Genomic DNA, 25,007 nt, shown 5'->3' with positions numbered 1-25,007 from the left:
CACAGGAATCCTGACACAGAAGGATGGGAGCTCTCTCAGGGCTTGTTGAAGAGACAAGGATGCTAAAGGAGTGCAGAGAGTCCTTGGTATGCATGAAATGCACTTGGGCTATGGTACAAATAATTATTTGATTATTATTTTTTTCATCCATGCGGTTTTCCCTGCTGTAGTTCGAGTTTGAACAGCCCCTTCTCTCTTCTTGCTATTGGTACAATTGCACGGTGGTTTGTGCTGAACAGAAGCGTGGGAAACGATCCATGTTTAGGGAGTAGAGGGGGAAGTCCAGTCAGAATGTCTCCCTCTATTCTGGATCTGATCCAGAGAGGTGCTGTGTAAACTAGGGCAACACTATTAGGCGTGGATTGAGGAAGTGAGATTATGGCTAAACGTGATGAGTAATTAAGGAACTGAATCTTTAAATACTGCAGAAGCTTGGCCTGTTGAATTCTCTGGATTTGAGAGCTGTGCTTAAAACAATTTCTAAGAGGTTTCCTTGACACGTGTAGTGTTTTTCAGATGTTCATGCTCTTTTGTGGGGTGGAATCATGGGAGTAGAAGAATGTTGTACCTCCATTTTTTTCCTGAAGGAGAGGCATGTCACACATACCTGTCAAACACTTCATGTACGTGGCATTGTTTTGACATGCTCTGGGTTAGCAGATGACCAATTCTACTGTATCGAATCTGTGCCAGGATTCTGGGGTTGTAACATCTTCAGACACCCCTTTGAGCATCCCCTTCTCCCTCCCTGCCTGCTCCTCCTCAGGTTTCTGTTCTCTTCTAGTTCTATGAGAATAGCACCTAGGTCTGGCCAAATAATACATTTGCTTGGGCAGGATATAACTTTGGGCAGAGATAATAAACACCTCATCAGTGAAAAGCTGATGATTATTGGGAGCCTCCTGACCTTTCTGCTTAGCCATGTCATCATTCTCAGATGCTTCCACTTCTCTAATTTGAAAACTACTTGGGTCCAGTCTGGGAAGCCATCAGGGGACATCCCTGAATGGACAGCCAGGCACGTGAGAAGGCAAAGGAGCCGGCAGCAGGAGCTGTGTTAGGAGGGTGGATAGCAGAGAAAATCCATGGTTATTAGGAACCTTTGGTGATTTGGAAAACTGTGTTTTACCAATTAAAACATTAGAGCTGCTAAATGATAGATGATCACAAGTGAATTTTGGTTCTTACCACTCTGGTTTAGAATTGAACTCATGGCCTAGGGATGAGATGCTCCAGTGTTTCTAAGCTCTCTGACTTTCTAAGCTCTCTGCTATTCTTACTAGGATCTTTTTCATTTCTCTTTAACTGTGGGGGATACCAATACATCTGCTACAGATGCTAATGGATACAGATGATCCTTACTGGGAAACAGATGAAAATGCTCACCCATTGTCCAGATCAGTAAGGCACAGACAGGGTGCTTGAGGGACTCTGCTTTGATTTGTCCCAGTAGGAGCTAATGCAGACAGACTTGGATCAGGCTGAATGATCATAGCTGTACCATAACTTGCAACTGGAAAAAAGTTACTGTTTTGTCAAAAAGCCCTAATAGGAGAAGTTTGAGTTAAAGCTGATGTATTTGTTTGTGTTTGTATATATTTTGTTAGCCTTGCTTTGCGAGAAGCTAAATGTAGATCTCAAGCTATCTTTTCATAATTGATGGAAGTTTGTCACCATAAGGACACCTCACACTGCAGATGACCTTTATGGCACTTCACAGAAATATTGCTGATAAAATTGGTGGTGTCTTTCAAACACTCCTTTAAAAGACAGCAGTGCAACCAGTCATTTCTCATGGCCTTTCAGCTCATTGGTCTGGAGCTGCTGGGTTTGAGATTCTCTGTTATTCTCCATGTAACAAAGTTATTCTGAAAGCTGGTGTATGTACTGTGGTAACTTTAGTATTATATCACAGCTAAAATTATTTCAGCTTCAACAAATCCTAACTGGACTTTTATGTTCTGAAGTACCCAAGCAATGACTGCCAGCTCTGTGTTTGAAGGGTGGAGAGCAAGTGGAGGTAGCTGCAGTCCCCCTGCACAGTGTGAGACCAAGTGAGCTCGTGCCATGAGAGACCCTTGAGTTCTCTGTGCCTCTCTGAGGCTTTTGGTGATCCTCAGCCCTGGGCTAGCTACAGGCACCTCCTGTTCTCCACAGGCTCTATCCTTTCCCTTCATTAGAGGAGTGAAACTTTTTCAAAAGGTGGCTAAAATTTTTCTCCCTGGTTTAATCACATCCCCCAAGACAATATTCCTTTGTTTAATTAGACTAAAAGGAAGAATAAACCTATGAAACTCAACTAATTCCATCACTAAACATCAAACTTGTATTGCTGTCCTCACTTGACCTGGATTTCTATAGTGCGATCATTGCAGGAGTTATCAAATACCATCTGTATTAAATGTCCATTGGAATAATAATATTTCCTTATCCTCTTTCACCTGCTTAAGGCTTCCTACATGATCTGTGATAACAATTTTTCTTGGTTTCCTTGGGTTAAGGGAGGAGACAGCCTTGCCAGTTTTGAAGAATGTGTGAAGTTTTCTAGATTTTTATTTGCATACAAGTCCAAAACTTGCACCCAAAGTGAGTTCCTGATGCTTTGGCTGTCTTTTCCTTCAAACATGGGTGAAGCAGCCAACCAACTGACTTTGCTAACAGTGTATCAGCCAGCCTGAAATACATGAGGAATTCTTAAATAACAGCAAAAATGGTATTCAGAACTGGACTTTCCTTAAGCATGTGGCTGCTTAGTGTGTTTTGTGACCAGTCTAACTGGAGGCATAACTTTTTTTCTAACTCAAGACAATGAATATAATGATGATGAGACATCAGACTGTCTAGAGGAGCAGCTGCACCTCATCTGCATTCTTACTGCTGCCTTTGAACTGACAGCTGCCATTTTCCCTTCTTCCCCAGCAGTGACACTGGGTTTAGTTGAGTGTGGGCAAATCTCAGCACACTGAGATCTGATCTGCTGTCTAATCTGCTTAATAGGCTTTACTGGTCTTAGGAAATGCATGGACACATGTTGGTCAATTTGTGCTGCAGGAGAGGAGTTGCAGAGGTGTAGCAGCACCACAGCAGCTGTCCCTAAGCAGAGAGTGGGAAAGGATTCAGCTCTGAGCCTGCCTGTGGGTGTTCTCTTGTTTAACCTGCAAGTTGCATTTCCAGCATTTTTACCTGACTTTGTTTTCACGAACAGCACTTCTGAATGCTAAGGGAAATACTGGAAAATGGAAACTACATGAAGTAAAAATGTTGCCTGTGCTTTGTTTCAAATATGTTTTAAATAATTTTCAATAAAACCTAATTCCTAGACAAAGCCAGACTGACTGTGCATATGAAAACACTGCTTTTCAAAGGAATGACTGCAGAACAGTTCCTTTGAACCTAAGAGAGGTGTTAATATAACAGCTTGGTTTGAAACTGATGATGTATATTAAGTAGATAGTTTCTCCTTCATATTTCGTGAATTATGTAATTTTTTAAGCCCTGTCCAAAGTGCCTAGGTAGTCAATTTTTGTGTGTTGGAAAAAATATCTTCCCCTAAAGGCTGAAGTATTTATTTAGTAAAAAAACTTAGTGGGTTTTTATATCTATTTGTTGTAAATACGAGCAAATAATCTAAGTGTCTGTGACACAAACTGCTGAAAGCTTTAGTAAGTGCATCGCTACTACTTTCTTTTTTAAAGATGATTTTTAATTTTATGACATTTTTCAGCACAAAGAATGCAAATAATCACAGAAATACTGTGGGTTTAAGGTAGAAAAGAAGGTCAGTTGATGCAGAAGAGAGGCCAAAGTTTTGGGTTTGTTTTTGTTTAAATGACTAGAAGGACCTGTGTTCCACTGATGTATCTGAAATAGTTCATTACAGTAGTACTACAATCCATGTACATATTAGTGCAAGGCGTTTGGTTTGTCCATTAAGTAAGAAATAGCACAATATAGTACAGTTTTGTGGTAAAATAAAAACATTATTTTACCTTTAATGAAACACGTTATCACCTAAGAAGTTGGGAACAACCTGGTGACCTTTTATGTGAATCTCTTTCAGGCACCTTTTTGGGCATACATCCTGGGTGCACTAGGACTTTTTATCTACCAGTCTCTGGATGCCATTGACGGGAAGCAAGCCAGAAGAACAAACAGCAGTTCTCCCCTTGGAGAACTCTTTGATCATGGTTGCGACTCTATTTCCACAGGTAGCCTTAATTTACTGTCACCCATCCTAGTTTATAAAAGTTGCCTGTTTTCCGGAGCAGCTGATTAATCACAGAATTGTTGAAGCTGAAAAGGACCTCTGGAGATCATCTAGTCCAAACCCCTGCTCAGAACAGGGGTTTTTAGGATAACTTCACCATCTCCTTACCTTTGCATCTCTGGCCAGAAACAGGGGGTATTTTAGAAGTTGCTTTGGCTGATTTTAGGTAAGATGTGTTCTGCTCTTACTTAACTGTACATCTTCACGTATTCCACTTTAAGAGTGAGGTGCCAAAATATCTGTTTGGAAATAGGGCATCCAGCCTGGCACTTAAGAGAAGGGTAATTTATATTCCTTAGAAGAAGTAGTTTAAAAAAAGTTGGGAGTCCTTAAAAAGTAAGTCTTGCTGAAAAGTCTTGCTGAAAAGTTTCACTTTCCATAACTGGAAAGTCTTGCTGAAAAGTTTCACTTTTCAGTGAAACTTTTCTTGCTGAAAAGTTTCACTTTCCATAACTGAGCTGCTGTTGGTGCCAATGCCTGTAGTTCTGTAAAGCTCAATGGCTGAGGCAGTTGCTCTGGGAATTGGTACCTTCTTTCTGTGTCACTTCCCAGAGAAGTGCTCCTGCAGTCTCCCTGAGCTTGGCCCTTCAGCTGAAGTTGTCGGTGTTGCAAAGAACATGAGATGACAAGGCCAGGAGGAGGGAGAGCAATCACTGCAGGCTAGAGGGCAAGGCCCTGCCTTGGCAGAAAAGGAGTGCTGTGTTTTGGTTTCTCCTGCCAGGACTGCCCCTGAGGGTATGCTGCTCAATAAAGTATTAGTCATAGCGTTGCTTTGTTAGAGTGATGTAAAATGTCCCATGTTTTATTTACTATTTTTTAAAATTCTCTTAACTTCAAGCAAAGAGCATATTACTTACATATTCATTTCTGCTTTTCAGTATTCGTTGTCCTTGGATCCTGCATAGCAATCCGACTAGGAACAAATCCTGACTGGTTGTTTTTCTGTTGTTTTGTGGGACTGTTCATGTTCTATTCTGCTCACTGGCAGACATACGTATCAGGCATACTAAGGTTTGGAAAGTAAGTAGGTATCATTAGAACTACATGTGGCTTAATGTGTGAGACTGCTACCTCCTTGATTTCTGTTTCTTCTTAGTTTACTCCCTGCTTTCTCTTTCTCTTACCTTCCTTCTCATCTCCCTTCCAATCCAGCAGACTTATGTTTTACCTGACAACTTGAAACTCTGCATAATACTGAACTGTTCTGCATAATACTGCTGTTCTTTTAGCAGCCGATTTTAGCTCTATATGCTTTGTTTGCATGCATTTGGCTCTTTTTTCTGCAGATTTGTTGTCAGAACCCATTCAAGCACCGTGCAGGCTCAGGCCAGAGAGGTCCTGTTTACATTGCAGACAAGTGCCCTGTGTAGGAGTAGGGACAGAGCAAGCATCTGGGTACCTCCCTTTGTAATCTCACAGCCATAGAACAGTTTCAGCCCCAGGGAACCTTAAACCCACGTGCATTTTAGAGAAATTAACCTGCTAATGGGTTTCTCTTTCATAGACATCTTCTGTCTTCCTTGGAATGAACTCTCTGCACCCATAGCATCCTCAAGGAGTTCCACAGATCTGTGGCAATGCTTGAAGAATTACTCTACATTTATGTGAGGGCCTTTATAAAATCTGGCTCATACTGGCTTTGATGTCCTTTAGGTTTTGTATTAGGTCAGTTCTAGAGACTGGTGTGATGCTGTTCATGACTTGATAGAAATTGTAGCATAGGAGGAGAAGTCATGACATTAATGTAGAAGACAATAATTTCAATTTAACTGCTAATAATGCAGGGATTGCTGCACCCTCCTATACTTGGGGTACTGTCTGGCCATGGCCTTTTGCTGGTTTTAAGGAACGAGCTTTGCTTTAGTATAATTACTTCTGAAAAGAGGAAAAGGTCTGAGACTTCTGTGGCAGCAGAGCTGAAAATAAGGGACACATGAAGGCTGTCCTGCAAATGCCAGTCACTTGCTAAATCACCTGTACATAGTCCTACTTAGCTCTGCTCTGCAAGAAGTGCCTTAGCAAATCAGCAGGCACACAGGCTGGTGACCAGCTGTCCCTGCACATTGCATCAAATGCAGCTGTCTCTGTGATATTGATAAGAGCTCTTTTTGATTTGCTGGAAATGCATTTTACCACATTATTACATTTAACACTGTAATTCTTCTGCCTGCCTACATATCCTATTGTTTTTAAAGGACATAGTGTGCTGTAAACAAAAACAGGTGCTTTACAGTGGTGGCTGAAATAGGATGTTTTCTGTCCATGACAGTAGGCTGCTCTGAAGGGAACTGGACTAGGCCATGAGCTCTGGCCTTTTGCAGATATGACTGCTTTTCTGTACCTTTTATCTTGCAAAAAGCATGAGAATGATTTCCCCACATCGGGAAGGTAGTGAGACTCCTTTACCTGGTGACTTCTACTTTAACATAATGACAGTGCATAGTACAAACAGCTCAGAATGGCCTGGTGTTCCATAGTTACTGCTTAAAGTTAAAGAGACACACTTTTCCATGAGATAACTTACTTCTGTCCAGTGAAAACAGGTCACTTTTTTTTCTCAAGACTTCCAGTTTTGTTTCTCTTAAACACGGAGCTGTGAAGAAGGCATTAGTATAGTGCTCTAAATATGATGGTACATAATAAGATGGATGGAAGTTTTCACTGATGCTATTTCTCAATTAGCAGCACTCAATTTTAGAAATAAATCACAAATGAGATTCCTAGTGCTGATGGCCAGGAAAGATCTGAATAATGTGACACTGTCAGGTTGTGGGATACTGTACAGTGTCTGGGTAAAAGTCTTTGGACTCTGATTTGGGCTCTGTTGCCACCAACAGTCTGAGCCACAGTAAAATTAAGTATTAAACTTTGGCACAACTTCATGTTTGAGCCTCCTCTCCCCACAAGCAACAACAAAGGCAATGCAGGTTACAAATCCTGGTGTTAATAGTACAGAGTGCCGCCTCTGAACACTTGCTCGTGGGTGCTTTTGCATAAGGTAACCAGCAAGTTCAGCAATGGCAGGGTGGATGTAATACTTCATCCCTGGCAGAGAAGGAAGGGCCCACTCCCAGCCCCACTGTCATTGGACCTCAATCCCCTTCATTAAATGGGCAGAAGGTGAAAAGCCTACACTGGACTGGCAGGCTGGACTGGTTCACCTTACAGTCTAGTGAGCACTGCAGCAAATAAAACTGAGGGGATGCAACACCTCAGGAAGAAGAGGACTCCCCATTCTCTTGGCTTTAAGAGGTGATGAGCACCTCAGCTTATCATCTGCCTGCAGTTTAAACTCTGGATCCTCTAAGAGTCACAAGATTGTGATGAAATTTAGCATATTTTATCACCATCATTCTGAGGAAAGAAGAGAGTTTTAACTGAGATTATCAAGTTCAGATAAATGTTTTCCATTACCCAAAAGATGATTGCTATCTTCTAAAAATCCACTGGTTCCTGTGCAGATAGGTCATGTGCTAAGTAAGTAGCAATACACATTGGCCATAATACCTTAAAACAGCAAATTATAAAGGAAATCTTGAATATTCATTAGCAGTGTTTGCTGGTAACATTAGTATGAAGATAAGATACCTGTCTCAAAACTTTTGGTACCATAAAAGGTACCTTTGATATACAGTTTTTTGGTCGTTATTTTTATTATTTGTGTTAAAGCTCAAAAAGTACTGTTGTTTTTGGTTTTTTTTTCTTGAGCCTTGGTTTCATGTGAGGTTTCATCAATTAAATACAAAAATAAAGAGTTGTCTGTCTTGTCTGAGAACAAAAAAAAAGGTGAAATATGGAGTCTGGACTTCATAGGGTATACAAGGCCACCTTTCCTAAAACAGCTTTTATGGAGGAAAGCAAGATAGCAATTCTATGTTCTCAGAAATATGGCAAATGCTTACCTATCCACTGACTCAGTCCTCCCTAGTTTTGAAGGCTGGATCTGTCAATTTATTATGATAGAAAGCTTAAAGAAATCCCTTCTTTCCCAGCCTGCTTGTTATAGTGTCTGCTTTTATATGCTGTGCTTTTAATGGAAATGTTTGATTGCATTTTCTATTAGCTTACCTTAAACCTTGATCTGCCACTTACACATCAACTTATCTCTAAATTTGTACAGAATTCTCACAGTTAACAGTGTATTCATTAAAGAGTCCCCCTTTCAAAATTATATGTAGCTTGCTTCAGAAAAAGGAGTATAGCTTTCATTTTAAATCTTAGCCAGAGATGTGTGCCTCCATATAGAGTAGCTTTCTCAGTCAAGGAAAGTAATATTCTATATATATTTATATCATTTGAAGTACAGTTACTGGGGGTTTTATTCCTGCCTTCCTCCACACACACTTTACACTTACAGCAAAAAGCCCTTGAACTAAATCTCTTTTTTTTCCCCTTTCAGAATTGATGTAACTGAAGTTCAGATCGCCATAACAATGCTGCTCTTGATATCTGCCTATGGAGGAGCAGGAATATGGGACTATAAGGTGAGTGTGTTGAGTGCTCAGAGTTCCTGGTGAGTATCTTGTCAAGTGTCCACAGTTCCTGTGGTATTTGAAGCTGCTCTGTGCAAGTACTATCAACACCTACTACTTGTGTAATGTTGTTTAGCTTATTGTATAAGTGTAGGTTATTTTAATGCCATAGTTAACTTAGATCTATTGGTGTGATTCTCTGTGCACAGATTTATAGCTACATAAGGAAAAAAGACCCCATCTGCCACATGCAAACTTCTGATCTGGAACTAGTACTCTACACATACTTAAGCTTTAGCAAATAGGTTTTTTTTCTGGTTTTACATGTTTTATTATAAGGCACATATTTCAGTTGAACAATTTATCTTAAAATTCAAGGATTAAATGCTGCAATTTAATGAAACTGTGGGATGAAGCCAGGGGGCTTTTTTATGTTATCCAATATTTGTATTGATGCAGATGTACTGATTTTTAAGAATTATGTCACAGCCATGTAATTGTAAATATTTCTATTTAAAGCATTGTTTTCTGTCCCAAAACATTTCCATATGTGTGGCTTTCATTCTGATCTTAAAAGATTCACTTTAGTGGACAGTATCAAAAGATCTTCAACTTTCTAGGGCTTTTATTCAGAAGTTTATAGTTCTGATTGGTTATAGTGCAAAGAGCTGAGACTTACCTTTCCATACTATTGATAACCAATAGAAATGAAAACTAGTTCAAAAGTTTACTCAGCAATTAAGGAATATTTAGCTAAACTTTGTTTCCTTTTCCCAATCTTTTTTTTTTCTATTTTCAAAAAGCTTGTTTTCATGTTGGAAAACAAAGTAGGTGCATTAAACTTAAATTATCATTAATTTTTTCCTCACTATTAGAATCTGTTGTAGTTATGCTGTATCACAAAAAAAAACGATATATTCAAAAAATATAGTAAACAGTTTTCATTTCTTACTTCTTTTTAAAATCCTCTGCTGCCTTTGGAAGTTTCCTTGACACTGCAGTTGATTCCAAAAGGTAACGGTTTAATTAAAATTTGTATCTGGAGACTTTTCATAAGGGTCTCGTAATATGCAAAGATACAGCATACAAATAACACACCAAAGCACACAGCAGGCAGATGGTGTTTGTTTTTCCTGTGGATCAGTGTTGTTTTATCCAGTGGAATAGAAGGAACTATCCCTCTTCCTGCTCCCATATCATGGTGATTGATGGCAGTAGTCTCTTGTCATGTTTTTGCTTGTGTGGTGAAAATATTTGAAGAACATTGAAGAATATTAAGGAGGAGCAGACTAAGATCTAGCTGAATTTCAAGAACAGAACTTAAGTACTTAGTAGTGGAGTTTAAGCATTACAAAAGATGCCTGTTATTTTCTTAGTAAGGAAACAATCTAGCTGAATTTCAAGAACAGAACTTAAGTACTCAGTAGTGGAGTTTAAGCATTACAAGATACCTGTTATTTTCTTAGTAAGGAAACAGACTTTAAACACTGCTGTCCTGAGCTTGTTCCCAGGAAAGTGAGCATTCAAATAAAACATTTGTTTAGTAGGTAAGAGTGGCTGCTTTAGTCACTTCTTAAAAAAGGTGTTATGTGCTTAACTTTGAATATCTTTCTCTTGTTTTGTTGTGATTTGTTTGTTCTTCTTTTTTTGTTTGTTTCTTTTGTGTTCTGCTAAGGTCCCTTTGCTGGGCTTAGAACTGAAGTTCTTTGCCGTTATTGGCATCCTGTGTGGAACAGCACTTTCTTTTTTCAATTACTTCCGTGTCATCTTTGGTGGAGGGGTTGGAAAGAATGGATCTACAATAGCAGTAAGTTGCTCTAAAAATTCAAATGAGGTTTGAATAATTTATGCCTATAATTTATTGTGTTTCAGATGATCCATAAGGGTTTTATTTGTTTAAGCTTTTAAGCAGACAAGCATGTGAGTGTTAGATGGCTAAAGCAAAGTTCATTATCTGCCTTCTCTCCATTTGTTACTGGATTTCTTCTGTCATGGGAACCAGCAGTGAATTTTCCTAAAAAACTGATTAGTGGTCACTGCAAAGGGTACTAAGAGCAGTGGCATAATACTAATGGATTTTGACAAGTTTTGACAACTCTGGTTTTGTTTAATGGGATTTGAAATATGTATAAACCTTGGACTTTACCATGTGACTACAGTTTAAGACAAATTTTCCATCCCTTTATATCTTAGGGAACAAGTGTTCTTTCACCAGGCCTGCACATTGGACTGCTTATCACGCTGGCCATTACAATTTATAAAAAGTCTACAACTCAGCTGTTTGAAAAACATTCTTGCCTGTATGTCTTGACATTTGGGCTTGTGAATGCCAAAATCTCACAGAAGTTGGTGGTAAGTCAGTCCTAAACCTCCTAAAACTAATCTGGTTCTTGGCTAAACACTTACTGAATCAGGGGGCACAGTTTTCCATTTTGCTTTGCTCCTGTATTACCAGATTCATTGTGATCAAGACACTGAACTAGACTCAGGGTTCCACAGAGAAATGATATGTGACACTGATGAAAACATGTATTTGCTGTTGGATGGACTGGTCAGGACTTTCAGTTTTGTTTAACTTACTCCTAGAAATGCACTTACTGTCGGCCGTTAACATCCTAACTGTGGTCTCTTAAGCCTTACTAACAGTGCTGTGACTTCTCCTTTGATTATCTGAAATAAGAATTTTACTGTGATCATTAAAATGAAGAGAGAAACTTTTCTGTCTCTATTCTGTCTTTTCTGTCTTCGTCTTTTTTGTACATAAAACACTCCTCAATGGAGTAAAAAAAAGTTGCCTTACTATATATTCCCTAACATCAGTAATTCAGCCAGATGCTTTTATTTTTCTCCAAGGATGACATTTTTCAAACACAAGAAAATAGGTATTCTACAGACTTTCTTACTAAACAGAGAGAACAAGTGTTGCCACCTAAGGAAAGATCTGCTTCCTAGTTAACTTTTGGCTAGGGAAAGCCAAATTTAAAAAAAAAAAATAGTATTTCTTTTCAGTAATATGATTGCATAGTCTTACTGTTTGAATACAGTGCTGGAAAACTAGAGAGTGGAGAGCCCCTGCAGACAGCTGAAATGCATGGGTATAGATGTAACTTCCAAGAGCATACTGCTGGGCAAGAATGTGATGCCTGTTTGTGGTAGTTACACCAATCTTGCAGGGATGTACTTTTTAATTTGTTTTTTTTTTTAATCAAACATAGGTGGCTCACATGACAAAAAGTGAAATTTGTCTTCAGGACTCTGCATTTATTGGACCAGGACTTCTGTTTTTGGACCAGTACTTCAACAGTTTCATTGATGAATATATTGTTCTGTGGATAGCATTGGTAAGTGTTTCATACTTTCTGTTTGGACCATGCTTTAAGGAATGGATTGAGAACTGTTCCTGTCATTCTCCTCTGCCATTTCTGACTTGCTCACATTTCTGCTGTTACTGCAGAGAGAGTAGTGGGTACCAGTAAATATGTTTTTGGGAGCTGACTGGCTCGCTTTCCTTGGAACAGAGAAATGAAAGTAAATTTATAAATCTCTCCTGAAATTATGTTTTAGTCCATGTGGATTTTTAAAGTTGTTCTGTGAACTGCAGACAAGTGTGTTTTTATCAGATCTTGTAAGCATTTAGTGCTGTCAGGATGCTGGGGTTTTGTGATGGTTTTATTTTTAATTCCAAACTAGACCATTCTGTAGCTGTCTGTTACAATGATGTATTTATGTTATGCTTGTCACTTGGATAAATTCTGATTAAAGTATAACATAATTATAGTAGGGACAATTCTAAAAATGGATATTTTTTAACCTGTTGTGTTTTGTTTTTTTGAAGTTCATATCCTTGTTTGATATGCTGAGATATGCCAGTGGTGTGTGCCTACAGATTGCCGCTCATCTTCATATACATGTCTTCAGAATTTCATCTCATCAAGCTCCTGAGCAGGTTCAAAACCATAATGACTGATTAAATAGGTCAAGGACAAGAGAAGAATCAGTTAGGGGAATGAAGCAGCCTCTGTGTTTTTGGGAAGACAGATTAAGCTTTTGAAGAAAACAGTTTTATGAGAAAGTTCGCTGTGTTTCAGACATTACCAGATGTTAGAATTAGTAGGTAAAAAGTTCTGCAGATGCTGTTGTACTTTTGAACCAGTATGTATTTCCCTGTGTTTCAGACCACAAATACTACATTTGAAAATGTTGCCATTTCCTATTAGGTAACTATAATTCTGTACTTAAGCTTCTGGTGAATGTAGATGCAAACTAAGGTGCTACCAGCCAGAATTCAAAGAGAAATTTCATGTCTAATCTTGTAGCATTAGGTTCTAAAGTGTTGTTGGAACTGCTCTGAAGTGGTTGTCAGATGTACCAATGAATTCAATCCTGCATTATTAACACTGGTAAAATGAGGCAGCCATGACCTAAAAATCACTCCATCTCTCCTCTGGTACTTCTAAGGAACAAGCTGTTGGACAGTAGATAAAGGAGGTACAGCTCAGGAAAACTTTCTTCTGATTCAAAATGCTGTTATGAGTGCCTTTAGAATTCATGCATTCTCTAGTATCTAAGTACATAACCTACTGCTACCACTTGAAAGAAAGTGCAAGCTATAGTTTTAAGGCCAGTTTCTGGTTCTGTGGTCATAGTAAGGTCAGTCTCATTGTACTGCATCCTTATCTACACTACAGCTGGCTGTGTAAGGAGAGGACTAACTTTAGGCACCCTAACTTGTATCTGTGAGCCTGTGCAAGTGAAGGACAAAGTTCACTGATAAACTCCAGTGCCTGTGGCTCCAGCACTGCAGCCCACCCTTCTGTATTTCCCTCTCTGGTCTTTTTGCTATCCCTGTGTTCATTTACCTTACAATTGATCCTAGTGTTTCATAGCTACCGCTGTACTTTATCCAAACAAAAGGGCACAAAACTGAACCATAATGTGAAACTCTCCAAAACAGGAACTCAGGCCCAATATCAGCTTCTTTCTTTCTTTAAGAACAGACCCACTGGGAAAATAATATATCAGACAAGAGGGCTGTTGCCATTATAGAAAAGCTGAATTAAAGTAGCTTGTTATCTGTATGAAAAATTGATTACTTGCACACAAACCCCATACATAAGCTTAAGCTCCTTTCAAGAGGTACTACTTGAATATGGTTTATGTAAAAAGCTGTTGAATGTAAGCGTGCATTACTCCTTCCAGTTGCTGATATGTACCTGAGCTTCTGAGTTAATGAAGTCCTTCCTGAACTGTCCAATAAAGAATGCCATGGTTTGTTTTAAAAATACTACCACTGCAGCTTCCTCCCTGCTTATTAGTTCAAAAATACTTCCTGAGGCATTCAAGGAACTTTTAAAGTGGTGTAATGTCTGCTGGTCTGGAGGAAATAAAATAGCATCCACCACCCTCCTGCCTAAGAAGAACATAATGATCATTTTGAGGCTCTGTAACAGTTAATGCCAAAGGACTACAAGTCAAAGTAACTAATATAAAATCAGAATGAATCCTACTGCTCCTGTTGGAGGCTGGAAATGACACAGCATCTGCATGTGAATTTAGCCTGAACCTCGGCCATGGTCAAATAGAAAAGAAGATGGTAATGACCATTTTACTTTGGCTGAATACTGTAAGCAAATTAACCTCCTGATGAAAAGACACAGACAACATCTTAAAAGTGAAATGAGTGAGTTCTCCACAATAGTCAAAACTGTGTCCTGGCATAGTAGGTATAAGTACTTTTGATGATATGCCTGAGGTATGTGGATAATAGGAAACTAATACAGAAATCACTCAGAAAACCAGAACCATGACTCAATACCTAACAAACAAAACCAGAAGCAGGAGGTAATGCTAACAAATAACCCCCTATTGAAGAGCTGAGGCAGAACCTGTCACCTATTTCATGTCTAATTTCATAGCCTCCTGTCACTGGCCTTAGAGGCTGAGACTCAGTAGTTACAAGCCAGCATTGTCACTGGTTACCTGTGGGAGGCCCATATCCCCTCATGCATCAGTGTAACTCAGATGTTTGCTCCTGTCCTGAATTCTGGCAGGGGCAGAACAAGAAGTTCTATCCTCGTTATAACCAAACAGCTGAAGTTACTGCAAGTTTGCCTTCACTAATCTGGCTTCCAGACCTGGAGAACCACCATCAAATGACTTGACTCAAAATGCTTGTAGGCTGAGAAGAAAATATGGTTTTGAAACACATTGTTGTGACAACATCACATTCGGTGTGCATGGGTGTGTGGATGGTTTTTTTATCTACTGTTGTATTAAATCAAAGCATTAAATATGTTGGCAACTATCTAATTTTTAGAAGTAGATATTCAGCTGTAATGGTTTTCTGTAAAAACAAACTGCATGTGCACTAAGCCAATTGTTTAGTTTATACTTATTTACTGTAATGTGATACTTGAAAGATAAATGCTTTACCCTTAAAACTCAGGCCTCCCTGAATTGCTAGTCATTTGGAATTGCAAAAAAATAATATTCCATCTCAAAGGCTTGTAGTAGCCTGTACTAAATAAATGACGTAGATTTCTTCTAGCAGTGGTTCTACAAAAAGTAGACCCCAAAATGCATAATGTTTAATTATCATTACTTGAGCGGACACATTGAGCTCATAATTTAACTAAAAAAACCCCCCTACTTTCTGGACAAATTACAGCAGTTTATAAATCTCATACTAATACAGCAATATTACAATGTCTAGAATAACAAGAGTTAACAAAATTTAATTTACCATAATACACATCATTAAACAATTCTATCCGAGCTATGTCATACCCTGTGAATTTCTATAACAGCTAATACATCAGCAGACTAATTGAAACTGTGACAATGTGCAGCTTGTTAGAAATGCTTCTATTTGCCCAATGTACCTAAAGGCCTCAAGTTACTATGTAAAATCTGGGTAATGCATGTTTCATTCGTTCTTCCCCTTGTTATAATTTGCTATAAAAAAGTGAAACAATTTAAACAGTCCAACGCTATTGGAAGTGGATATGAAATTTTAAAAAATCAACTGAACACAGTGAACGGTTTGGGGTCCATACTGCCCCCCAGTAATAAAAGTTTACTAAGGTATGTTCTTACAACATGAACAGACAAGATTAGAACAAGGAAAGAGTTTAATAGGAACCTTGAAACATTTAAATCCCAACATCCTTCTAATGCCTGTACTTGTATCGTGTTACTTAGGTACACGTTGCTCCTCCACTGAGCCATCAGAATAACATGGACTGAAGAGACTTGCGAACAGTTGCCATCTCCTGCTGTTGCTGTCACAAGAAAAGGAGATAATGCTGAACAAATGCTGTATCAATATGATTCCTTTGAATTAAATGAATGTCAAATGACTTGAATGTTCTATTTTTGCATTTAACTAACTTCATAGATCTGATACTTACAGTGTCCATCATAATCTTCTTCTGCAACATCGCCATTTCCTTGCGAAGTTCATTTTGGGCACCAGCCAGAAGATTTTCATTGCTCTTCTCCAGCTCTTCCATGCTCTGAAGTTAAGGATAATATTGGTTAAGAACTTCTCAGTGTCAAGCAGTTAATTTAAAACAACCAACCAAACCAGTAATTATTCATACTACAGTTTAATTTTTACAGTGACCACAGATAATTGATGAGTTTGTCACAAACTTGGCAGAGGAATCATACAGGACTTCATACTCCAGTCTACATTCCTATTTAAACAGTATGTACCCTGGGAAGAAGATAGAGCCCTCCAGTCAGCCTCTGTGAGGTCTCAGCTACTTTTTCTGCATTTCAATTCTACAAGAGGAGATTGAACAGACATGTGTCAGGAATTCTAGGGGTTCAATATTATGACAACCCTGCTGGACTTGAAGTGAGGAGTATAAACCCCACTGCGTTTCTTTGCACACTTCTCCCAAATAAGCCAAATAAAACTCCCTGGTAATCTTCCCTTTTTTACATACAATTACACTTACCTCTGTGTATGTGTCTATTTGCATTTTCCTTAATTTGTATTTATTGAAGCTTATTTGAGGTTTGACTTCTAGCTTTTGATCTTTTTTGAGGAGAAAAATCAAAGTAATACTTGACCTTCTGTTCAGTTTTTCCTCTTTGATGAAGACATTTTTGACATTTTGGAACAGTTATTATTTATTAATGCTTCTGTAATATACTCAGTAAATTCTGACTATTTTAAACTAAGATTTGCTCCATTTCAGATTTATTTTTATCAACTACCAGACTTGGAAAAAAACCCAAACCAAACACCAAGCTTATCATAACTGAAATTTCAAAACCAGCTAGGAAATGACTTGAACTGAAAATAAGGTGTTTGTCAGAAATCGATGGACTTGAATCTGCCCTGTGTACTGGGGGCTGTGCAACTGGTGAAGCCACACCTGGAGTGCTGGGTCCAGTTCAGACTCCTGAGGACAAGACAGACATGGACACACAGGATAGATTCCAGCAAAGTGTCATGCAAATGATTAAGGCACAGACTTTGTCTTGTGAGGAATGCCTTTAACTAAAAAAGTAAAATGTTTGTGTGGTTGTACTCAAAGCAGTTTTTTTGGTTGCTGTCTATTATGTTAGTTACTTTGTTAAAGAAATACCTAACAACTTGAAACACTGACTTAATATAATTTTCTTAGGTGATATGATAAAGATCAGCTGCTTTCCAAGAAAAAGATTTACCTTTAAGAATTGCTCATAGAGTTGTTTAATGGTTTTCAGTCTCTGACTTTGAACTATTCTTGCCTGTTGAAAAACTTTTTGTTGCTGACGAAGCATATTCTGAAGCAGAAGCAAAAGAAAAACATAATTCCATCAGTTGTTAAGCAGAGTGCTTGGACAGCACACCAGTTTCGTTTTTCAGAATCAGAAAATCTGCCTTTATTGCAAATCTGTGCCTTGTAAGGTCAATCTCAGCCTGGAGAAGTTACCCTGTCTTTTATTAATGAAAGTAGGACTGAAGACTGGATTGAGCCCCAAGTCACCTCCTGAGGTCTCTTACAGCCTGAATTATCCCTGTAAAATCCCATGAGGATTGCTATGCCCCACAGCTTCTTGGGATGTCCCAGAGGAATGTGCTACCTAGGGAAAAGCAAACCATGCAAATGTGTTGGAAGTACAAAGACCGCAACAACACATAATTACATTCCATTGTATAGCTCCTATCCTCTTTCAGTGATCAATTATCTTACATTTATTATATACAGGCATATTTTTAAGGAATGCATACTAAAAACCAACTACTTTCCTTTATTCCTTTGTTCACTGAACCCAAAGACTATGGATGGAGAGAAACAGCACATGCTTTTCTTCTCCTTAAATGGTCCTTGCTTTTCTCAAGCCATATGCTGGCCTAAGGCATCACTTACAGTGTTTATAAACTTGCAATAAAGTTTATAAATGCACCTCTCTTCCCAAACTTAAACAATCATATATTTATGTTTAAACTACATAAAGTGTTTTTACATTTCTTGAGTATCAAAACAACAATATTCCCTCCTTGTGGAGAAGACAGTGAAACTCACACCACGCTGGAAACTCACCGCTAGTTTTTCTTCCTGCTCCTCTGCCTTTTGCACATCCACATCCCACTGCTGAAATAAAGTCAGGAACTGCTGGGAGAACTCGTGATTGAGCTTCTGCCTATAAACAGACACTGTCTGTAAGTATGACAAATGCTACAGGGAATTACAAGGAAAGCTATGGTTCAACATACACATGGACTAGGATAAAAGCTGGCATAGATAAAGAAATAGGCTATTTTGACATCTGACCCCATTTAAATACTGTATGATTAAAAAAATGAACACACACATACACTGAGTGGATGTGGAATGTATCTATAGAGACAGCACTCCCATCAAATACTGGTTAAAAAGAAGTTGTAACAACTCTTCTTCCTAACAGTGTCAGGTTTTCTGAGGTTTACCACGTTTTTCTAATTCAAATACAGGTGGTTGCTTAAACACAAAGTGCTTGCATTACAAAACTGATAAGCTCATTTCCTAAAATTTTGTCCATACAAGTTTCAAATATAAATAAATGTAGAACAAATCCAAGATAGTTACAAACTATTGCTGACTTTTAGTTTTAGTTCTTTTTTCATTTTGCTCTCTGGTATCAGATCTAGTAATTAAATATGCCTTAAGAGGTGCGAGGGATGTTAAGGAAGGTGAATATTATTTACTGTCTTAACCAGAATGATACTAAAGTTTTACTGAACATTTTTAAGTTTTCAGGTAGAAACAGAAAATTCCAAAGTGAGAAAAAAAAAACAAACCCACATTGTTTTAAAACACATAATAACATCAAAGGTCACTTTCCATAAAGATAAAAGTGAGCCCCACTCTTTAATGTACCTTGCTCTCAGAGTTCCAAATCATAAATCTGTCTGTTCAATAGAGACTGTGCTAAACTCTTACTGTCAGATTAACACAGTGGACACAACAGAAGGCAGATGTTTAACATTAGATACAGTACTTGCTACTGCAAGGCGACAGACCAGCCATCCATTCTGTGACCCAGAAGGGAATCTAATCCCACAGGCTTGAAAACCAAGAGTAAAGGTCACCTTTGCTCCTGCTGCGTTTTCCAAACGTGTTCAATCTTCTGGTTACTGGTTTTGAGTGAGGCTTTTGTGTACATTTCTAATCGTTTCCTCTTAGCTAAGAGAGCCTTGTTAATGTCAGCTGAAAGCCAAAGAATATTTAGAAATTAGGCATGCTGGATATGCATTAAAAAGGCTGATGAGTGACACTTTGAGTGTGTTCTAGCAAATGAGGTGTGTTCTAGCAACAAGAAGCTCCTGTGATCAGAGGCTGATGAGTGATACTTTGAGTGTGTTCTAGCAAATGAGGTGTGTTCTAGCAACACACCTCATTTGCTAGATGTGGACTGATGTGGTGATGTCCCTGAGCCTGCTGGTGGCACTGGTGTGAACGCTGCTTCCTTAGGCCTGTCACACACCCTAACCAACACCTGTTTCAGAGTCAGATGCAAATTCCTTGAATTTCAGAAATAAATTATTATGTGGTTACTATTCCTGTGATCATACTGAATGAATGAATAACTATTTTTATACTTCAGAGAGACAGTACTTTTTAAGTATTAATGTAAGTTACCGTGTTTGTTTCAGTTCAATTTACATTTGGAGATTTATCAAGTCACAACTTAAGATTGATACAGTAATTTATTTTCCTTCTCGCTGTAGATTTCAGGAAACATCTGTCAAACTTCTCTAATTTGCTGAGGCATCTGTCTCTACTAATGCCAAACCCACTATTTTGTGCAGACAGCATCCTCTCTCTGATCCATTCATTCTCCTTCCTTCCACCCTTCCTTCCTTTCCTTTTTTGATTATGCAATTACAATCAGAATTTTTTAGCATGGAAATCCTCCCTTTATCTGAATTTCCAGATCTCTAATACCATTCTAATATGTAATAGAAAATATGTAATTTTGTGACAGCTAAAAGTCCTAATTTGTGGATTAAGGAGTTACTCAAGCTTCTCTTTCACCTTAAATGCCATTCATTCTCCTTCCTTCCACCCTTCCTTCCTTTCCTTTTTTGAGTCTGCAATTACAGACAATCAATTTTTTAGCATTGAAATCCTCCCTTTATCTGAATTTCCAGATCTCTAATACCATTCTAATATGTAATAGAAAATATGTAATTTTGTGACAGCTAAAAGTCCTAATTTGTGGATTAAGGAGTTTTTCAAGCTTCTCGTTCACCTTAAATTTGACGTGCAAGTAATGACTCTGTACAGGTTTCTTTTATTACATACAATGAAAGTATTATCCAGTTATTGAGTGTGTAATGCTGGCATTAAGATGGTTTCCCTTCCTTCCACGGCTTTTTGATGTTTGCTTACTCTGTGATGGGTATTGTTCATTCTTCACAAATGTTAAAACTACTTTTTCTCTATCCTGTCACTATCTACAATTCAGCTGGTAATTTAACTAGGTAAAGCCACCTGAGGATCTGATAATGACTGTAATAAATCCTGCTGAGTGGCACACACAAATTGCTCATCACTGGATGACAGGCATTACTGCCCCTCGTTATCTGGCTCTTCTAGAAACTCATATTCCTTCTGAGTGCTGAAATTCTCTGACCTGCTGATTCCCTGTTCTCCAGATTTCTGGAAGTGCTAAGTACAGACTGCTCTCTCATTCTGTATCACAACTAAACTCTACTTCCATAATTGCTTATCTAGAATTAGAACTGTTTGTTCTCTTTTGCTGCTTATATTACCATTTACATTTCCCTTATTTCTCACTCAAATCTTGCCATCTCCAGTATCCTCTATGCCAGTGTAATAAAAAATTGAGAACAACAGCAAACTGTCTGCTATTGTCCCTTTTCTCTACAATATATTTACTACCTCTTAAACTTCATCTTAAAATTGGTTATCCAAAGCACTCATGCATCTTTCCCCTTTCTTTTGCAATTATCTACACTTACAAGCCGTGACTCATCTATATGCAGATATTCCCTCCTCTTCTTCCCCATTTCTCTCCTTAGATATAACTTTGTTTTTCCTGAAAACTGGCTTTATTCAGAAATGCTGAAAAGTGCTACAGAGACTAGTCATTTTACATAAATCTTGAAAGTTATTTTATGGTGAGTTATTACTGCCAACTCTGCAATTATTTTTTATTTATTAGAATGTAAATGTACTTACCTCCAAATCTCTCCAACATATTCTGTACTTCACCCCTACAAAACAGTGTTTCAAATTTTTATTTGCCCATTTTCTGACTTTAGACCTGTTGAATATGCTTAGAACTAATTTTATTTGCATGCCTATTACTTCTGAGCAGTAACAGAACTGCCACTGCCATAAGATTTTACTCCTTTTCTTCTCCTGTGAGAGGATTCTTTTTCAGATTAATTTGCCTTTTTTTTAATAAAATGCTAGAATCTTAGCTAGTCCCCAGTAAAGAAGCACTATTATATAAACAGGCATTTAATGTGCCTTGAATAAGGGGAGTCAGTAAATAAAATTGATTATTCCCTATGGCAAAGAAAACAAAATGGGTATTTGGAAGACCAAATGAAAACAAGTCCTTCTCAGTTTAACTGGCACAGTAAAAAATCCCACGGTGAATAATTTCAGGGTTGTTTTTACAGCATCTTTAAGATGGCAACACCAGTGTGTAAGGCAGTGTTACAATACTTTAAGAACAGTATCTTCAACCTAACAGTTATAATCTGCTTGAAAACTCTTTTAGCATGTACTTTTTATTACATTTACACTCTCCATGAATATTACATTTGATTAATATTTATTCACTGCCCATGAATACTTAAGATTTATCTGTAAAATAATTTCTTTTTCATGCAATATGTGGATCATTTAAAGTATTGGCAATATCTTCAAGCAACTGAAATGAGAAGAAAAAAAATTAGTAGAATTTAATGACATTATCAACAATTTAGGATAAGACAAGTAATATTTTAAAATAAACAAATTTTAAGAACACACAAATATATAAATTTTTTCTGCATGTTCAAAAGAAACTACAAAGAAATGGAAGAATTACTGTTTTAAAATGCCTTTTTTTAATTTTTTTTTTTTTACCTACAACTACTGTATTATCTGTCACTTGATTTTTTTAATCAAATACTAAACAACCCCAAACCAAACCCAAACAAGGCAAAAATAAGCACAGTGAATAACTGAATTTGGTATCAATTTTTTTTTTACCTACAACTACTGTATTATCTGTCACTTGATTTTTTTTAATCAAATACTAAAAAACCCCAAACATGGCAAAAATAAGCACAGTGAATAACTGAAGTTGGTATGTATTTAAGACCTGCTTATTTTGGAAAAAGCCCCCAAATATCTAACCTTACCCCACATCATCTGGAACCACATGAGTAGTCACCAGAGGTCTTTTCTTTCCATGCTTGTCCATTACTGGTATGTCACCTTAAGAAGGAGTATAGAAATATTTACAAAAATACATTTTGTGTGGGTGGTTTGAGTTATTAAAAGTGTAATTACTTTGGTGGTGAATTTCTCTGCAAGGCCAGACTGGAGTTCTGAGCTCCCTACCCTGGTCCCAACAGTTTTACTTTCTCTGTCCACTACTACACCATTACTCACAGCTTGCAATACAGCAATCATCAGAAAGCTAAAAATAACAAAAATTTATAAAAGTCCAATCTGAATTTACTGTAAAAAAAGGTACAGTAATTCTGCACCTTTAAAAAGAAAAATCACAAATAGATATTTACATTATTTTGAAAATTACCAATCAAAATTACACAGTAGGAGCCTGGTGGTCTTTGGCATTACAAACCACGCTGTGCTCAGTCCCTGGCTGACTCAGAAGTTTTTTCCTTCTTTTCATAGCCACAAATGTGATAAAATTCATATTTTACAAATGTCCTAAAAATTTCATATAAGCACCTTCTCTAATATCTTCCTCTGATCCACTCAGTTCTTTTCTTTCCTCCTCAAAGTCAAAAGTAGGTATGGTCTGATCTTCCTGTGCTGGTTTACCAGCTTTTCCTCCATGCTTTCTTCCTGATGGTGCCATGGTGAGATCTTTTCCTACTGAAACAGTATATTGTATTTGTGACATAACTTCCTCCACAATAAATTGAAAATAAATATGTTTTCATGCTTACCCGCACCTTTTATAGGTATCTCTTTAACAGTCTGCACCTGTAAAAATATGCAAGCAGTCAAACTGGCTTAGTTTTGAGGTATCCCACAGCATTTACCTATCAGTGATGCTTTAAAAAACATGTTAAAAACGCCAGGACTACTGGGAACATACTTGATTCTGCTGGGAAAAAAAAAAAAAAGTACCCATTTTTTTAAGATGTCTGCCAGCTTAGCTTCCATAAGGTTTATTACACATTTTGTCATATCAGTACTGCATTTCCCAAAAGCTATGCCAATATTCTACTGTCCAAAATAGAGAAATGATAAACCATAAGAGAACAATGTAATCCTACAAGCCATCCCACATATAAAGTCAAATGTACATATGCTTATACCATTTTTTTAAGTCCTGAGCAACTTCCAGGTTCCAATTTAGCTTTCTTTATAGCTCTTACACCTCTGCATTCTATAATGTAAGTAATGCCATTTCTACACTGGCAAACATTTTACACATAGACTACCCTCTTAAAAAAATTATTCATTTATTTACTTTAGTAAACCTCTCGTTCTAGACACAATCCAACACTGCTAGAAATATCAGTAGGTTTTCCACTAGCCAGGGCATGGACACACCTAAAAATTAAGTTCACACATAGAAATTGAGAACTCCATTAAAGATCTTTTGATTTCAAGGACTGTGAGGTCCCCCCAACACTATTAACTCTCTCACACACCTCAGTTTTCTACTTCTGTTTTTGTTGGATTTTTTGTTTTTAGTTATTTGTCAATCGCTGTGAAAACATTTTTTTGATTGCAAATTCCATGGATCTGTACAAACATGGCCACACTATGCAAAGGAAAGAGTATATTTTAATACCAAGCTTTTCTGAGGTTGATGCTTCTCTACGTAGCATGTAGAATTTTACATTTTACAGGTGTTTTGAAAAAGAAATGTCTTTATCAACTGGAAAATCAAAAGCCTTTACATTAGAATTATCCTCAAATGAGAGAAAATTGTCAAGCCTTAATCTGCTTTTCAACTACTGACTGTTGAGTACATGACATAAAGGAGAGTGCTGGTCCATAATGTCTAGCTGTGTGTCTAACTTTGAACTGCAAGCATCTATTTTATCTGATATACAGACACTTTTCTCTGTATTAAAAATCAGTTTATAAAGTAGAATTTCTCAGTCCCCCTCAGCCAGGTGTAAAACAATCCTGCCACCTCATAAGGCCAAGCAGCCCCCACACATCCCATATAGGTACCTGTTTTAGCTGATCTGTGTGTCTTCAATCCACAGCTGAGTATTTTAACAGTGATTTTTAGACAAACTCACATCTTTTTTTTTCCACCCCGCCCCAAAAAGATATTAAACAAAGCGGTGCTTGTGTGAATTTCCTGTGCGGGGCTTTTCACCGCGGGGACCCACCTTGGAGCGGCAAGGGAGACTCGCGCCCTCAGCTGCAGCCTGAGGGGACGCGCAGGCGGCAGGGACAGCGCAGGCGGCAGGGACAGCGCTGCTCGCACCTCCCGTGGCAGCGGAGGGAACCCCAAAGCCCCGGGGCCCCGGGCGGCCCTCACGCCGCCGCCCCTCAGCGCCTCCCGCCGCCGGGAAAGGGCGGGAACGGGAGCGGGAGCGGGAA

The 25,007-nt window shown here is 38.0% G+C and overlaps 2 protein-coding genes across 8 annotated transcripts in view; one reads left to right on the top strand and one right to left on the bottom strand.

Moving 5' to 3' along the window:
- Window positions 1-16,097, top strand: part of CHPT1 (choline phosphotransferase 1) — a 21,031-nt gene extending 4,934 nt beyond the window's left edge. Inside the window, exons 2-9 of one of the 3 annotated variants that reach the window (XR_005627345.1) lie at window positions 4,061-4,208; window positions 5,146-5,287; window positions 8,667-8,751; window positions 10,415-10,546; window positions 10,933-11,091; window positions 11,955-12,080; window positions 12,575-12,853; window positions 15,940-16,074. Coding sequence is in view for 1 of the 3 variants with exons in the window: in XM_039707946.1 (XP_039563880.1) it covers window positions 4,061-4,208; window positions 5,146-5,287; window positions 8,667-8,751; window positions 10,415-10,546; window positions 10,933-11,091; window positions 11,955-12,080; window positions 12,575-12,685; window positions 15,940-15,984 (948 nt within the window). In the remaining 2 variants the exon portion in view is untranslated. Of the gene's footprint in view, window positions 1-4,060; window positions 4,209-5,145; window positions 5,288-8,666; window positions 8,752-10,414; window positions 10,547-10,932; window positions 11,092-11,954; window positions 12,081-12,574; window positions 13,228-15,939 lie in introns of all 3 variants that reach the window. The other 2 variants (XR_005627344.1, XM_039707946.1) reach the window with 2 other exon arrangements.
- Window positions 13,222-25,007, bottom strand: SYCP3 (synaptonemal complex protein 3). Of its 5 annotated transcripts, XM_039707948.1 has the most exons (9): window positions 24,794-25,007; window positions 23,384-23,420; window positions 23,163-23,309; window positions 22,604-22,679; window positions 21,426-21,460; window positions 19,310-19,427; window positions 18,282-18,381; window positions 17,422-17,520; window positions 15,995-16,253 (listed from the first exon to the last, which is right to left on the bottom strand). In XM_039707948.1, the coding sequence occupies exons 3-9, from the start codon at window positions 23,290-23,292 to the stop codon at window positions 16,023-16,025; spliced, it is 789 nt and encodes a 262-aa protein (XP_039563882.1). In that variant the 5' UTR covers window positions 23,293-23,309; window positions 23,384-23,420; window positions 24,794-25,007; the 3' UTR covers window positions 15,995-16,022. The 5 variants fall into 5 exon arrangements, with proteins under 5 accessions (XP_039563884.1, XP_039563886.1, XP_039563882.1 ...); XM_039707950.1 differs by having other exon boundaries at window positions 13,222-16,019; window positions 16,149-16,253; window positions 23,163-25,007; XM_039707947.1 differs by having other exon boundaries at window positions 23,163-23,420.

Source organism: Passer montanus, unplaced genomic scaffold (genome assembly GCF_014805655.1).
Source record: "Passer montanus isolate IOZ18808 unplaced genomic scaffold, ASM1480565v1 scaffold20, whole genome shotgun sequence".
In the NCBI taxonomy this organism is placed as follows: Eukaryota; Metazoa; Chordata; class Aves; order Passeriformes; family Passeridae; genus Passer; species Passer montanus.
Note: the sequence above shows the minus strand (reverse complement) of the source record. Positions and strands in the feature narration are given on the sequence as shown.

Coding starts and splice junctions, on each gene's coding strand:
- SYCP3 (XM_039707947.1), bottom strand. CDS start 23,337: ATGTCACAAATACAATATACTGTTTCAGTAGGAAAAGATCTCACCATG. Junction 22,680..23,162: donor AGAGGAAGATATTAGAGAAG/GTGCTTATATGA, acceptor CTCCTTCTTAAG/GTGACATACCAGTAATGGAC. Junction 21,461..22,603: donor GTGGTTCCAGATGATGTGGG/GTAAGGTTAGAT, acceptor ACTGTTTTGTAG/GGGTGAAGTACAGAATATGT.